Below are 16,006 nucleotides of genomic sequence, written 5' to 3'. Positions count from 1 at the left end.
ATATGATTGCCAACTAATCGCTGCCAAATTATCGATGAAGTACATTTCATGAAAGCTTGTTGAATTAATTAACTTTGTCCTACTTATAAATAAAAATAATAAAAGTCGTCTGAAACAGGTTTACACCGCTGTCGAGCTCTTTACCTCCCAGGACCTTTAGTTCATTGCACTGAGGCAGTGCTGATTTAGCTAAGCCCACACTAAACGCTGTATCAGTGATGGAGGGGGCGGGAGGTCGGTGTGGTCGGGGGGCGTTGGGGGGCACGGGGGGGCTGAGGAGCGAGTGTTCCCTGTCTTAATCAGGCCAATCATACTCAAGAGGCTGTTGAGCAGCCTCACACTGAACGCAGAGTGTTAATGAGGGCCGCTGGCCTCCGGAGGCCCGATAACTCTCAACACTCCAGCGCGGGCAAAGTCGCATTTGTGCATATTTCAACAGCGCAAGTGCTCCTTTGACCTTTACAATTTAATTACAACAATCACTTCAGCTAAGCCTGAGCTTAAGCAAATCAAATTAGTATGTAATTGTGGTCGTGTTAACATGCACTGCTAAATCAGCCTTACTTTGCGTAAACTGCAACAAGTGCAACCAGGAAAATTCACTTTTCACATCTGTTCATATTATTAAGAGCGTTTTCAACTGAAATCTTACAGAAAATGCATTGGGGGGAAAAAGACAGCATTAAAATATATTATAATGAAATGCGTGCATAATTTTCATATGAATAAATTATTGTATATACTGCCCTGCTATATAAACACATTTGCTTTGTTTTTTTCTACCTTTGGCAATAACTATTAACTATTAACTAATTTTTAATTTTAATTTCTAAGTATTTTTGGCTCTGTGCGCATTTTATTTGTGTGTGCTTATGCACCAAATACAGTTATAATTAATAACTCCATGACCATTCTTCCAACCTTTCTTTAGCCCTTATAGAATTAAACAAGTGGTTTCTGGTACTGTCGCTTCATGATATACACAATATGAACAGTAAACAGTATAGGGAACATGAAGTGTATTATAAAAAGTTTATCCTGCGTTTGCTGGAGTAACTGTCTCTACAGTGCAGGGAAGTGTTTCTACTACTTATTGGATGGTTACCAACCCACCTCATTATTCCCAACTTACAAAAAACAACACCCATGCATATATCTGCCTAATCTGCCTACATTAGTTATGCTTTAGCCATTTAAAGGGTTATTGAGGCATGATGGCTTTATTAAGTAGTAGCGTTCTTAAATACAGCGCTTTTAGACCATGCTCCCAACAGGCTTACAATGCTGGTGATAGGGGCAATATATTAATAATGTGAAAATGCATGAATTCCAGAATATCTCTTTAATACTCATGCATTTCTGTACAAACAGTGTTTTACATAAACTATCTATTCACTTCCAGAGTTCTCAGTGTCTCATTTTAAATGTCGGTGTGGAGCTACTTTGTGCTGGTTGTTAATGGTGTAAAAATAGTGTTTTCTTTGCATGGGCAGTGTTATGCTTCTATCACTAGCATTGTAAGCCTGTTGCGAGCATCTGCTAAAAGCCCTGTATTTTGGAAATACTGAAGATGAATGGGGAGGAGATATTCAATGCAAGTAACAGTAATTCTGAGTTTTTAAGTCTTGTTTTTTGTTTGTAAGGGCTAAAGACAGGGTGGAAAATGGTCATATAAAAATGAACCCAAATGCTCTACAGTTTGATGCAAATGTTTTAACATCCTTGGTCAAATGGAACATACATGATGATATCAGAATTATATTGTATTGGATGATAATTATGGCAGCTCTGATGTATTTATTGCATGCTTGAAAAGGACCATACACTGCTGGCTGTGCATCTCTGTGTGTCTGGTCTACCTGTAAGTTATAGTTGTGTACATTAGCAGATAAATTACGTGTAACATTGGATATTGAAATCTGCTCAAAATTAGCACATCAGTGTGTTTTTTTTAATGGCATGTTTAATTAATTTGCTATGTTAAATTAAATTAACAATCTGTAAACACTTTAGATAAATATATCTAAGATATATTTATCTTCATCTCTTGACTTCATACTTGAGAGCAATAAAATAGATCTTACACTTTCTCTTGTACAAAAAAATGTATTCTTTAAAAAAAATTGACCTTATTTTGTTTTATCGTTTCTTTAATATTCTGATTTTAATTTTTTGATTTTATTTATTTATTTATTTTTTTACAAATAATACATGTCTTAACCAAATATTTTAAGTTTGCTGCCTAAAGAGGATTTGTTCACTTATTTTTTTACTAATAAAATCAGCAAAACACAACTGAACAGGGATACCCAAACATGTGCACACTACTGTAAGTAGACCTCAGGCAGAAAATACCACAAATGTCAGAAAAATGCAGGATATGTGCCTCTCGATATCTAAAAAAAACCCAGAAAGGCTATGGGGACGTGTGCATCTTCATCTGCAGTGTGTTGCTGTGATGAAAGGGTCAGTCTGTTGTGGCTAAAAGGGAAGTGATGTCATGGCGCTGCTGTCTGATCTGGAGAGTGCTGGTCAGTGAAGTGCTGCAGGACTGTGGCGAGGCCTGGATCAGTCCGAGCCCAGACTTCACAGGTAACACGTCACGTCTAATTACGTTTATCAGGAAGAGAGACGCGGGTTCTAATGAGTTAACGGGAAATCTGATTGGAGGTTCTGCAGCAGCGCTTTGTTTTTGCTATTAAGGCATGAATACATACAGCTCTGGGAAAATATAAGAGATCACTTCAGCTTCTGAATTAATTTCTCTGAATTGGCTAATAATAGGTTTATGTTCTATAAACTACAGACAACATTTCTCCCAAATTCCAAATATAATAATGTAATTTAGAGCATTTATTTGCAGAAAATTAGAAATGGCTGAAATGACAAAAAATGCAGAGCTTTCAGACCTTAAATAATGCAAATAATACAAGTTCATGTTCATAAATATTTAAGAGTTCATAAATCAATATTTGGTGGAGTAATCCTGGTTTTTAATCACAGTTTTTATGCATCTGGTCATGTTCTCCTCCACCAGTCTTACACACTGCTTTTGGAAAACTTTATGCCTTTACTCCTGGTGCAAAAATTCAAGCAGTTCAGTTTGGTGGTTTGATGGCTTGTGATCATCCATCTTCCTCTTGATTATATTCCAGAGGTTTTTAATTTTGTAAAATCAAAGAAACTCATCATTTTTAAGTTGTCTCTTATTATTTTCCAGAGCTGTACGTTGCTTTGTTCTGACTTGTAACGTATGTGTATATTTGCACGTGTTTGTGTGTTTTGGCTGAAGCCCCAGTTGAACAGCATGCTCTCATGCAGCCGAATTTAGGGAATAATAGTAATAATAACAACAATAATAATAATAAAGAAAAGCCTGCTGGCAGAGAATTCAGGAGTATAGAACACCTCTTCCAAGGCCACATCAGACCATTTATCCCGAGACAGGGCATGCTGCAAAGCTCCATGCTGCTCTGAGAATGTGTGTGTATATATTTGTGTATATATGGATGAACCAAATATTAATACAAATAACATTTTTTTAATGAAAAATGATCACACTGGAGTGTTTCCTCTAACATTAGGATTCTTTTCAGCAGCAGCAGAAGGCTCACACTACCTTTCTCCACTCCTGCATATTATAGTGCTACTGTATACAATGTTGGCAAGGAGCCAACAAACGGCAGGTTTAAGTTCATTTTTACACACTACTCACACAATTCAAAGTAAATAAAATGTCAGCGTAACTTATCACACTTGGCAGCAGTTCATTATCATCACAAAGTGTATGATTATGATCTGGCTCTTTTTGAGCTGAAAGATACAAGCTGTACTGGGCTAGGATAGTAACGTTAGCTGAGCTAACTTAGCCTAAGCATCTTAGCATCTCTGTGTAAATCTCAATCACATGTATCTAGAGTAGCACTGCTGAGGTAAATTTAGGTTTAGAATAGCAGTGCTAAGGTAAATTTATAACAAGAACAGCAGTGCTGAGATAAATGTATAGCTTAAATATCACTACTGAGGTGAATTTGGGTTTAAAATAGCAGTGCTATAAGGTAAATGTATAATTTGAAAAGCAGTTATTGTTTTGTGGGTATATCAGAGTTCAAATATTATTAATATTCAAATATAGTTTGAATTCAGTTTATTCAGTCATAAAACTGTGAAAAGCATGTTCAGTATTCAGCTTTATGTTTGGTTGCGGTCGAATATTTTCACTTTGGTGCATCCCTGTGTGTGCGTGTGTGTATGCATCAAATAGTGTGATAGTGTGTGCGTGTGAAAGCAGTGTGTGTAAGTGAGGGTATATGCAGGTATCTGAGCGGGTGCTTAAATAATCTGAAAGTGTTCTGAATAACGCTTTTATGCAAAAAGCTCAGCCAGCAGGCGGCCCATTCAACAGTAAAGGTCTTCCTCTGCTTTGTGCCATGCATACGCTGCCAGTCTGAGCCTTACCTGCTTCCTCGTCCTCGTCTTCCCCGTCCGCAGCTTAATGTATCTGGCTATAAGCTCGTTCCGACCTGAAAGAGAAAGAAGCAGAAAAGGAGAGATATTTACCCAGAGGCAGCTTTGTAGGAGCGGGCGATATAGCAAATATGGAATACTGCAATACTACTATATATACTACCAATACACTATGCAATACTTACACATATACAGTATGTTTAATTTTATCTAATTCAGCTAAGCCAATTAACCCATCCACTCAGTATAGATCTCCCCAAAGTCTCAAAGGCTTTATACTATATTTTCTAGCTGTAATTGCTGTGATAATTTAATTAGCGACAATGCAATTGGTGACAAGGTAATTTTGAAGCATTTCTATTGGTCCATTCATTGTGAACTGTACATTAGTCACATTATGTCCAAAACACATTATGTTTTTAAAAAAAGTTACTATAAATATTCATAATGCTAGGTACGTAGTTAAAGTCCTAATTTTATACTTTATTAATGTGTCACAGTTTTTACGAGAAAAACATTGCATACTGGCATTGGCCCACAATTTCCATACAAATGCTTTTTTCAGTACCACTTAATTAATCAGTACCTTCTAATTATTTAAAAATAGTATTTACTAGGTTAGATAGGTTAAATAGGTTAAATAAGTGTTGCCACCATGATTGGGAGATTGCTGGATTGAGTCCCAGTCTTGCAGCTTGCCACCAGCTCATAGTGTGATATCAATCGGCACAAGGCTGCGTCTGTGAGCTGATGTATCGGAACCGAGTCGCTGCACTTTCCTCCGAGAGAAGCTGTGATGCTATTTGGTAAGGCTGCATCAGCAGAAGTTGGAAAAGAGGCCAAGTCTGACTTCAAATGTATCAGAGGAGGCATGTGCTGGTGTGATGAGGGATATACAGCTGAGTAGCATTAGTATCAAAATAGGTACTAATGATTCGATACCTACTAATTAGGCAGTAAGCACTTATTATTCAATAAGTAGTAATTTATAAGTAACGTCAATAGTTTAAGTATTATTTATCACCTACTAAGTATTTACACCTACTAAGCACTTATTTTATGTACTTAAGCATTTTGGGTTTGACCATTATTAAAATATAAAGATAACAGTGTAGTTGACTGATTTTAGTCTTAATATTGTTTGACAGCATCAAATACATATTATATACTATGATGATTATTATACTATTATATATTATATACTGTGATAATATAATATACTTTAATATTTACCACACAATCCTAAACACATGGTTATATCACCTGTACCCGTGTCCTGCTGTAAACGCAGCCCCCTATTCAGCGTGTGTATATTCATGACCGGTGTACAGGCAGCGCGGACCTGTTTCCTGTCCCGCAAATAAACAAACATGCTTCATTTAAATGCAAACGCGGCCCGCTCGCAGTATTACCATGAAAAAAGCCGGCCAAGTCTATAGCCTTTCAGATTAATCTAATTTAATGCCAATTTCTTCAAAGCCTCACGCCATGAAAGGAAACAGATCCCGACATTCATACTGTTACAGCCTATAATGGCGGAGGAAATATGTTCATTTAACGCAGTGCTGTTCTCACTAAATTATAATTAAAGCATGGCTTTGTAGTGATTTCCAATTAATGGCAGCTCCAAACATTCTTCTGCCCTCGGCTCTCCCACCCCTAATTGCTGATGCGAAACACAATGACCCCTGCTTAGCCTTTTCATATGTTAATAACATACCGCTACCCCAAAACTATTACGCAAATTATAGGTAAGGAGCCACTCTAATTATGTGTCCAGCTGTATCCGACGGTTGTCATAGAACTGTTTTCATTTTTTTTTTTTTTTTTTTAAATCAGGGCCGTGCGGCATAATAAGCTTTTTAAATGGGCACGCTGTGGATTTCCAGTACAATTTAAGGCTCTGACCTCACAATTTACTTTGGAGCAACATTAAACTGTGTTTTTCAGCGCTGTGCTGTAATTAGTCTGGGCAAAAGCAGCATGAAAATACAGAAAAGGACACGAATAAAAAGAAAACGATAAGCATCACTCTAAATAACATGATTAGAGCCTCGGAGTGTTAACCCTGACCAGTGAGACGGAAACGTGACGCCACCAATACGTCTCTACCAGCGTCTACAGAGGAGTGAACTGACTGAGACTGCCTGAACCAACCATGCTGCAGGTTATCTTGTAAGTTATACTGACATGATGAAAGGTCATGGAATGGCATATTTTAATTGATCGTGGTGTGTTGTATCCGTTGTGAGGTGTTATCAATCTGAGTGACACTGAACACAGGACACAGTGCTCATGGCAAGGCAACATGAATTATCATTGCACAGTTCCGAAAAGGACTGTAGCTATTGAATATTTTTGTAAGATAAAACATATTTTTGCTTGGTTAAAGAGCTATTATAAATTCACAAGAGAAAATAAGAAAATTTTACTTAACAATAATTTTTTATATAACTGTTTTATTCTTATATCACACTGTAAATAATAGTCATAGTCATATCAAAATTATGACTTGGAAGCTGGGAGGCATTTACACTTTCAAATCAGCTGATATTCCGTGAACCAATCACTTGATCTGTGTAGTGTTTAAATGCTTTGAGAAACTTACACTATGGGTTGAGTGTAGAGTCACTGGCGCGTTGAGCGAATGAGTTCAGGAATCAAGTGCAAATTCGTATCAATGATTCAAAACACTGTTTATACGCCTGGGTTGATATTAAGACACTGAGCTGGTGTAAACATAAACACAGCCTAGGGGAAACTCCGAGATGACACAGAGCTCTCCTCAGACACTGGATTATACTGAGAAATAAGGCAGTAAATCAGTCACAGAAAGATACTGTCAAATAAACTTTGAAGGAGAGATAATTATTATAATTATTCAGTGTTTTCCACAAAGGATTAATGGATAACGCTGCAGTTTTTTTTTTAGAAATGCCAGAATTTCTTTCTCCAGCTCTTTCTAGTCATGTATATGGTTATGCTGATGTGTTGAGGTATTTGGGAGTTATAAAGTTGACAATAAAGTGTGATTTTTGTAACGTTGTAAGCATGTTGTGATGCATTAAAAGCTTTACAATTAATTAAACGATTCCTCACGGCAGAGAAAAGTGTTTACCCGGGAATAAATCATGAAAGGCATTACCACTTACAGTAGACAGTGCAGTGGGTGGTAATGATTGTGACCGGCGGTGTCTGGCTAGAATTGTCCATGTGATATCACTTTTACATTCAGTGCAGGAGACCCAAAACACACATAACCCACATATCAGTGTGGCATTCTTTAGCATCCATGAGACATGGCAAAAGTCATGGGACATGACACTAGTTCCTGTCCTATGACACGGGGCATATCAGTGTATTTGCGTTCTAATTTTTACACAGTTTAAGAATAATAAATGTGGGTGCGTCCTAACATTTTCCACACAACAAATACTTAATTTGTACATTTATATTAAGTACATTTTACCAATTATTTTAAGTTTTTTTGAGTAATATTACCAGCATCTTTTGATATTGTTTAAATAAAGGTCAACAGTCCAAATGTGTATAAATATGTTAAAAATGAGGCGTCCTACTTTTTCACATGACTGTATACAGATGCATGAGTAAGCAGTGAACTGTAGTACTGCAGATGCTGCCTGGTTGTGGCAAGACACACACACACACACACACACACACACACAGAAGTGCACAGGCTGCAGCCTCTGCCTGCTGTGCACTGAGGGAGCTTGCTGTGTTCAGGTGGGTCAGATGAAAGCCAGCGGGTCCGGGTAATGCCTCTTGAGCTTCTGCCATTACACACACCTGCCGCGTGAAAAAGAATCTCTCACACTTTGTGAGTGCGAGTGTGTGTGATGTACTTCCTTGGCTATAAAAAGAGCATGTTTCCATGATTTTTTAAATATTAATATGTATGTTTTTTTCTTTTTTCTTCTTGAGGTCAACTTCTTTACTTTTAGGAAACTAATAGATAATCATTTCCTTTACAATTCAACAGGTTCAATGGATATACAGTATGTAAATAAGCTTTATCTGATTCACTGGTCTGTTTAACATTTATTTATAACTAGGCCAATAATCCCACCCATTCAGCTGTTACTCAGCTCATACCACAACCCAAGGAGGGTGAAGACTAGCACATGCCTCCTCCGACACATGTGAAGTCAGCATGTGAATTGGCCGAACTGCTGCTGATGTAGCATTGTAGAGTAGAATCACAGCACACTCGGATTAAAGCGCAGCAACTCTCTTCTCTCAGGGCTCTGGCAGCTGATGGCCAGCTGCATAACTGGGATTCGAACCAGCGATCACCCAACCATAAAGGCTGTGCTTTAGACCAATGTGGACCATTAAAAACATTATGATGATGCTGGCTCTCATCAGGACTGCCCCAAAAAAGAGCAAGAGAAGAGCAAGAGTTTCCTCTGTTGCACAGGATAAGTTCATCAGAGTTACCAGCCTCAGAAACTACAAGTTAACAGCTCCCCAGATTAGAGCACTTAATGCTTCACATAGTATTTTTGTTTGTTCTTTTATAGTCTAGATCATTTCAGTGTTCATTTACTCTGTAGGAAATAAATAAAAAGAAAGAAAACACATTAAATCAAATTTATTTGTGGATTTGGATTTAACGTGTTTCACAAGCTCAAAATCTTTTTGACCTTTTTCTGACTCCATAGTTGCTTAAATCCTGGGATTTGTTTAGAGTAATAACCCAGATTTTCTGTAAACACACTGTAATATATGATGTCAATCACAAAGACAGCTCACGTCTGAATGAAAACAGAGTGAAACACTTCGGCCAGGCTCCGCCCAACAGGTGTGCAGCGCCGCCTGGCCTCAGGGCGGGGCCGTGCGGATGTTAGACACGCGTGTGTGTTTGTGTGCGTATCAGATGAGCTGAAGCGTGAGGGAACTCTCATCTACTGCCCGCAGAAAAAGCGTTTTGTTAAGGTCTCGCCGGCGGCTGGAGATCATGTGACCCCAAGACAAATAAATAGCATCTGGGGGATTTGCAGTTCCAGCCCGCCACCCCAGCATGCCTGCACTGTAATCTCTCCCAGATGAAGCCGGGGCCCTCGCCACTTTCAATAATTCACACACTGTGTACACATAACATGACAATAAGGCTATTCATGCAGACGCCTGATTCCTAGATCAAAGCTCACAATCGGCCAGCTGTAAGCATGCTTACTGCTGAATAATTCATTCTTTTCACCGGCTCGAAAAAAAGAAAAAAGAAAGGAGGGGGGAAAAAGCCACTCCGCTCAGCAGGACCGGGCCAGCGCACTTTCTCTCCTGTGTTTGCAGTGCAAAACAACATTGGCAGGAAGAAAGAGAGTCCGAGAAAGAAGGAGAAAAAGAAAAAAAAAAAGGGCGGCATTCAAGACCCCCAAATCCCTGCGACACAAGCACCCACCCCCCACCAAGTTTATATGGGCCAATACTTTGTGTCTTATAAGCTAATCAGCACCACTGTTTTATCTGCAGGAGGAAAAAAAGAAAGCCGAGCCTCTACACGTGGCCAGACGAGCAGAAATAAGACCCCACCCGCAGAGATTTATTAATAAAAGTATTAAAAATGGGAGAACTTTCTAAACAGATGTGCCGTGCACAGCACAACCAGTAATCTCTACACAGCAAATCAAACTTAAAAAAAAAAGACTGTAGGCATCACTGCCGTCAAACACAACATTCTTATTTTCAGTGACATGTAAAGTCATGTAACTCTTAAAAAGTGATGTGATGTAAGTTAAAAATAGTACATTTGTACAGAAGGAGAAAAAAAAACTCATGATTTCAATGAAAGTCAATGTATAAGGTTTTGATTTTAAGTCATTTAGAGGAATTTCCACTTATACAAGAACATTTTTGGGTGATACAGCCCTAAAATCATTTTGATATTTCATGGTATTTTCGCGATAACTATACTCTTGGCAATATGACAAAACACTGAATTAAAAATTTAATTTAATTATTGCATTCGATATGATATGGCACACCCCTAACTGAGATATTAAAAAATACAAGATTTTATCAGATTTGTAACAGAAGTCAATAATCCAGAATGTCATGATACTAATAATAATGCACTCCAAATATCTCCATATATCCAGGATTAAAGTAAAATAAATGATACTGGGCAGATATAATCTGTCTCTAGTAGATATTTAATGGAAATGAGAACAGTGTGAATATTTTCTATTGCTAAAAACAGTAAAAAAAAAAAAGTAGTAACCTGATGTGATAATTAGGGGTGGGTGATATGGTATGATATTTCAGGCTATAATATCAATAATTTCAAGATATTTAAAAATGTTATAAATATAGTGATAGTATTGTGTACGATACGATATGGCACACCTCTACTTGTACCACACAATAAGAGTATCTGCCACAATCATATAAACTCAAAGTGGAAAAATGCCAGGTTTTAACTTAAGCATGCCAGAAACTAGTGCTGAGCTATTAGACCTCAAATCAAGATCATGTTAATGTAACATTTTTCCTCAATAATACTTAAATTAAGCATTATTTAAAGAAAAAGAGATACAGCATTATTATTTGGTTGAATTTGATTTAGTCCCTAGAGTAAAAAGTTCTTTCAATCATAATCTTTAAAAGTGTATACTTTGCTTGCTTTGTTAAGCCATTTTATCATCATTACATTAGTAGTATTTAATGGTCTTAAAATGACAAGAATATTGTTTATCGCAATTATTTCTGGGACGATATATCATCCACAAAACACCAATATTGTGAAAGGCCTAAAGGGGACAGTATATGAACACACATAGTAGAAAAAGAAATTCAGGATACTGGTTTTAATTCATTGCTAAATCTTTTTAGAAGTAAGAATTGCACCAAGACAGTCCATGTTAATTGATCAACAGCTCAAAAAATTTTTTTATTATTTTTTAAGCTTTCCAGCTTCAAATTTCAATTTGGGTAGACACCCTGACCTTAAAGGCTGGTTAATTCCTACTATAGACTAAAATATGCCATAGAGTGCAAAATGATAACTGTAGAAGAAACACCCAGACAAGAAAGCCAAATTTAAGGGACACTTGCCACATAAAAAATCTAATAACATAGCTGGTTTGCCTTACTGCCAATAGAACTGGATTGTCTAGAACAGATAAACACGAACCTATATGCTTCCTGTCTGAAGCCTAAGAGATTAGATGGGTGGTTATCACCAAACATTCTGACTTTACCAACACTCTTGCTCCAAAATCTTGTCAAAAGACAGTACAGACAAATAAACTCTGGAGGAAAAAAAAGAGAACAAGCATGGTTCCCAACACTTTTGCCCATTTATTATTTGAACATTAAGAACTGTAGACGTTCCGGTGCAACAGCATGCACTGCTCCGTGTCCTCAGTAGGTATAATCCAGCCTTAAGTCCCTATTGCTTCCACATGTACATTTAAAAACCCACAAGCCTGCTCCCTGTTACTATTACAGGCTTTCCGGGCACTTGGCAGAGGAAGAGAGGGATGGAGCTGCTTTTCTGACACGCATACTTTTTTTTTTCAGTGTAATTGAGTAATGCTAATATGCATCTAACACACACGTAGGTACTCTTGTTTTCCCCCTTTTTGGCAGGTCTTACCAGGAGATTGTGGGCTTCTCAAAAAACTCAGTGTCCGAAGATTACCTCACCCTCTTCCCATTCAGATCCCCTCAGAAGGGGAACGTGTTGGGGCGTGAACCTCGTGAGGGAGCTTCATCTCGTCACTGAAAACAGCAGGGGAAGGATTAGGTATTTATGGGCTAACCCCAAAAGAGCCCTGCCCTGGCCCTGGGCTGAAAGTGAAAGTGTGTTTTCACTGTTCTTTGGCTCTGAATGACCCTGAAGGCCCTGCATCAAATCAATAGCCCTCAAATGGCAGTGGGCCCACAATGGAGCCTTGAGGCACCCCTCTCTTCCCAGAATTGGCCTCCAGCAGCTGACTCCTCTCTATTCAATCAGAAATGCAGCACAACTCTTGTGGCGCCTCCGTCTGAGGCTTCTGCAACCTCCTACCCCACCGCCTACCCTGTCCCCTTGCTCCCTGCTGAGGGGCATTTCACCACACCCACCATGGCATGGAGATAGACACTCCCTCAGCCTGGCCTGCCTTTATACGCAAAGAGGAAACCCTACAGCTGGGTTTGGGTCGTGCTGAAGGAGTTTGAATTCAGCCGCCAAGCCGAAGACTTCTCTTAAGCTTCTCAGGGTGGTGAACTGAGGATCTGCATGGTCCAACAAGCTGGAAGTTGAGTGCAAGAAACGGTTAACTGCCTTTATAGAAAAGTCCAGTCCACCGCCCCTTCTCTCTTCATCCCTCCCTCCCTCCCTTCAGACCCTCCCTGAATCAGTGAATCGGTGGGGTTTACACAGCTGCTCCGTCTGCACACCCCCACCTTCGCTCTTCTAACCTCCACCCCCTGCTGCCGCAATGGAGGCCAGCCTGATTTACAACACATTCACTTTCCCCTGGCACATTCTGAGCATGTTCCATCACACTCCTTTCATTTGAGGGTAGATTTCATTAGCTCGACCAGTCCGCTTTTAATCCGCCCAGCTTCAAGTTATTTCCTCTGTCTTTTTATTGGTTCTTTCCCAGGGCTGCCCAAACACCCTAAACGCAATGGCACGATGCGGCTTTAGTTTTACTTTTATTTCAAAAGCACAGATTTGTAGTCATGATGAATTAAGTGTCTAGACGCGCCCATTACTACCCTTGAGGTCTGCTGCATGAGCCCAGGTCTTAAAAGTTCTGAAAGTTCTACTGAAAAGTCATTACGGTAAATGAAAAGGCGAAAATTTGCCATATACGCACTTCGTAATCACCCTCATCACCATCAGAATAATAAAAAAAAGTCAGAAAAGGCTATGTTTCTCTTCTCTCCAGCAGGAGACCTCAGATTTTCAAGTATCGTGATTTGTGAATACCACGCAGGTCCAAAATCCTTAATCCATACCCTTAACCCCGCAGTCGAAGCAACACGTGGCACGTCCCTCCTCCCTTCCCCAGGTCATTGAATTGGGACAGACTCGGTCATATCCCCCGTCGCTGCTGTCCCTTGCATTAACATCCATCTTTCCCTTCTTGCGCTCTGCAGGAGGACACAGGAAAATTGCCATTGATTCCGCACCCAGGGGGCACGGCAAATAAAGCCCCATCATCCTCCCCGCCGGCATGTCAAAGCGAAGATGATTTAATCAAAGGAAAGCCGGCAGCTCGACGCGAGCTCACACGAGCCCACACGATAAACAGCGGCCCTCGTTTACGTTATTGCGTATTAAAGCATTTTAATGGCCTCAGTTGCATCCTTTGTTTGCTAATAACACGTCACTCTGTGGCCGTCTCTCCTTTTCTTTCGCTCAGCGCTTTTTAAAGCACTCATTTCCTGTAGCACCACTTTTGTTTAACGCAGGCCCAACCGCGATCACATCTGGCCCGCCAGCCAGGGATGATGTCAGCTCGCATTGGGCTGCGCCAGCTCAAGGCCCAGAGTCAGAGTCAGCCTGCAGAGCTCTCTCTCTCTCTTTCTCTCTTTCTTCCTCTCTCTCTTTCTTGCGTGTACGCTCAGAGCGCACATACTCTCGCAAAGCAAAGCTTCTCTTCATGTGGCTTTTTCCTTCACGAGTGCGCTCCCGCCTTCCTCTCTGCCTCTCTGGGACGAGAGGCAGCTTTCAGGCAGCCCGCAGAGTGCCACCTCAACTCGGCCCCACTTCCAAATCTATCATTAATTCTCATTAGCTTGTAATTTCCTAAGTGTCACTTGTCACAACGAAAAAGAGCGGCAATCGCAACACAATTTTGCCAGCGCCTAACCTTATTTAGCCCACAGAAAGCCTCGACATGCCTGTTAGATGTAAACGAACTGCCATGCAATTATCCGAGACAATGCTTCAGACCTTGGGCTGTTTAAACAGCAAACAAAATGCAGCAGCTCATTTTCTTTCTTTTTTTAAAACACGTGTGCAATGGCACGAAGAGGTACTGCATTAGTCACTGCATTAACAGAAAGAATCTGTAGCTCAGGAACTCCCCAGTGAATGGTGTAGGCTTTGGTAAGTCGCCATTGCTTCTAACCGAGACGTGGAGTTTTATCAAGGTAATACGGAGGTAGAAACAGTACTTGGACTGCTGGTAATGTGTAGCATTATAATTACAGGCTAGAATCAGTCAGTCAGTCGGTCTCTACATGCTCACTCAGGAACATTAAGTCTTCTATTTAGCTTGTGTCCATTGAAGACAGCGGAGGCCGTGGTTCTGTTCCAGAGCAGGGTGTCAAGCTCAGACAATACCCCTGCCTTCCTGTCATGCGTGATAGATGACTCAAGGGTCTTGGGCTTTCATTAGCATCACAATGGACAAAACCAACAATATGGAGGCATTCACTCCGAGGGTCCCTGGCTGAGTTTGGGTGTGTGTGTATGTGCAAGTGTGTGTCTGTGTGTGTCTGTGTGTTTCAAGGGGGGGGGGGGGGGGGACAGGAAGCCTTTTACTCCCAAGAACAACGCCATTCTAGGAAGCACTGCTAGCCAGGAGGGGAGGCTATTTAAGAAGAAGACAAAGAACAGGACTTGTGCTTTGGAAGCCGAACAGGTGACAGAGCCGGCTTTTTGAAGTGTCTAGCATTTGTATGCTGTACATCTGCAGGTCTACCGCAGACGAATAAAACATCCACTATACCCAAGTGAAATATAGCATGTGTTCAGGAATCCTCTCTCTCAGGAATGTGGACTTAATTAATTCTCACTCTTTAACGAGTTATTAACACAGGTATGTGCACTTGAAAGCAATTTTTTTTAATCACCTGCTTTTTCTCTCATTTATCAAGCTACTCAGAGGAAGGCGATTCAAAATAATGCGCATATACACTCATCTCAAAATTGCACTGCAGTAGCACGCAGAAGGATCAACTAATAGATATGAAACTTAGTGGGTAGTTGTGCCAGACTGTCATGGAGTGACTCGTGTCATGGAAAATGGCAGTGGGTCATCTTCAGTGTTTTTATCTTGTTAGAGACAACCAATGAATCTGTGTGTGGAGGCACTCCATCTCTTTTGATAACTCACCGGTCACTTAATCGGCAGAAGCACAAAGCCTTGGGGTAGTAATAAATTACCAGTTATCATTCTCAAGCCATGTTGGAAAGAATCTGACTGGGTCATGCAGATTTCTCTTGAATAAAATTAGAATAATTCAGCAGTTTCTGTCTCAGGAAGCCACTCAGGTGCTTGTGCAGTCTCTTGTCAGCTCAAGACTTGACTACTGCAACTCTCTACTGGCTGGTCTTCCACTGCGAGCCACCAAAATCCTGCAACTAGTTTAGAATTAGCGGCAGCACGACTCGTCTTCAATCTTCTGAAGTGCAGTAATATGACTCCTTTGCTGCGTTCCCTCCACTGGCTTCCTGTCGCCACCCCAATTTAAAATCCTTACTCTGGCCTACAAGGCAAAAAACAGACCAGCTCCTTCATACTTGATGGCACTGATGGTCAAAGCCAGATCTGTACCAAGAGCCTACATTTTC

At 40.1% G+C, this 16,006-nt stretch overlaps 1 protein-coding gene across 7 annotated transcripts in view; it reads right to left on the bottom strand.

Moving 5' to 3' along the window:
- The window catches only part of tead1b (TEA domain family member 1b), a 115,649-nt gene that overhangs the window by 31,772 nt on the left and 67,871 nt on the right, over positions 1 to 16,006 (bottom strand). For all 7 annotated transcript variants that reach the window (XM_015607221.3, XM_015607220.3, XM_007254650.4 and 4 more), the window contains one exon: positions 4,459 to 4,523. In XM_015607221.3, coding sequence (XP_015462707.1) covers positions 4,459 to 4,523 — 65 coding nt within the window. The remainder of the gene's footprint in view (positions 1 to 4,458; positions 4,524 to 16,006) is intronic.

This window comes from Astyanax mexicanus, chromosome 16 (assembly GCF_023375975.1).
Source record: "Astyanax mexicanus isolate ESR-SI-001 chromosome 16, AstMex3_surface, whole genome shotgun sequence".
Lineage (NCBI taxonomy): Eukaryota > Metazoa > Chordata > Actinopteri > Characiformes > Acestrorhamphidae > Astyanax > Astyanax mexicanus.
The sequence above is the reverse complement of the archived record's forward strand: the minus strand, read 5'-3'. Positions and strand labels throughout refer to the sequence as shown.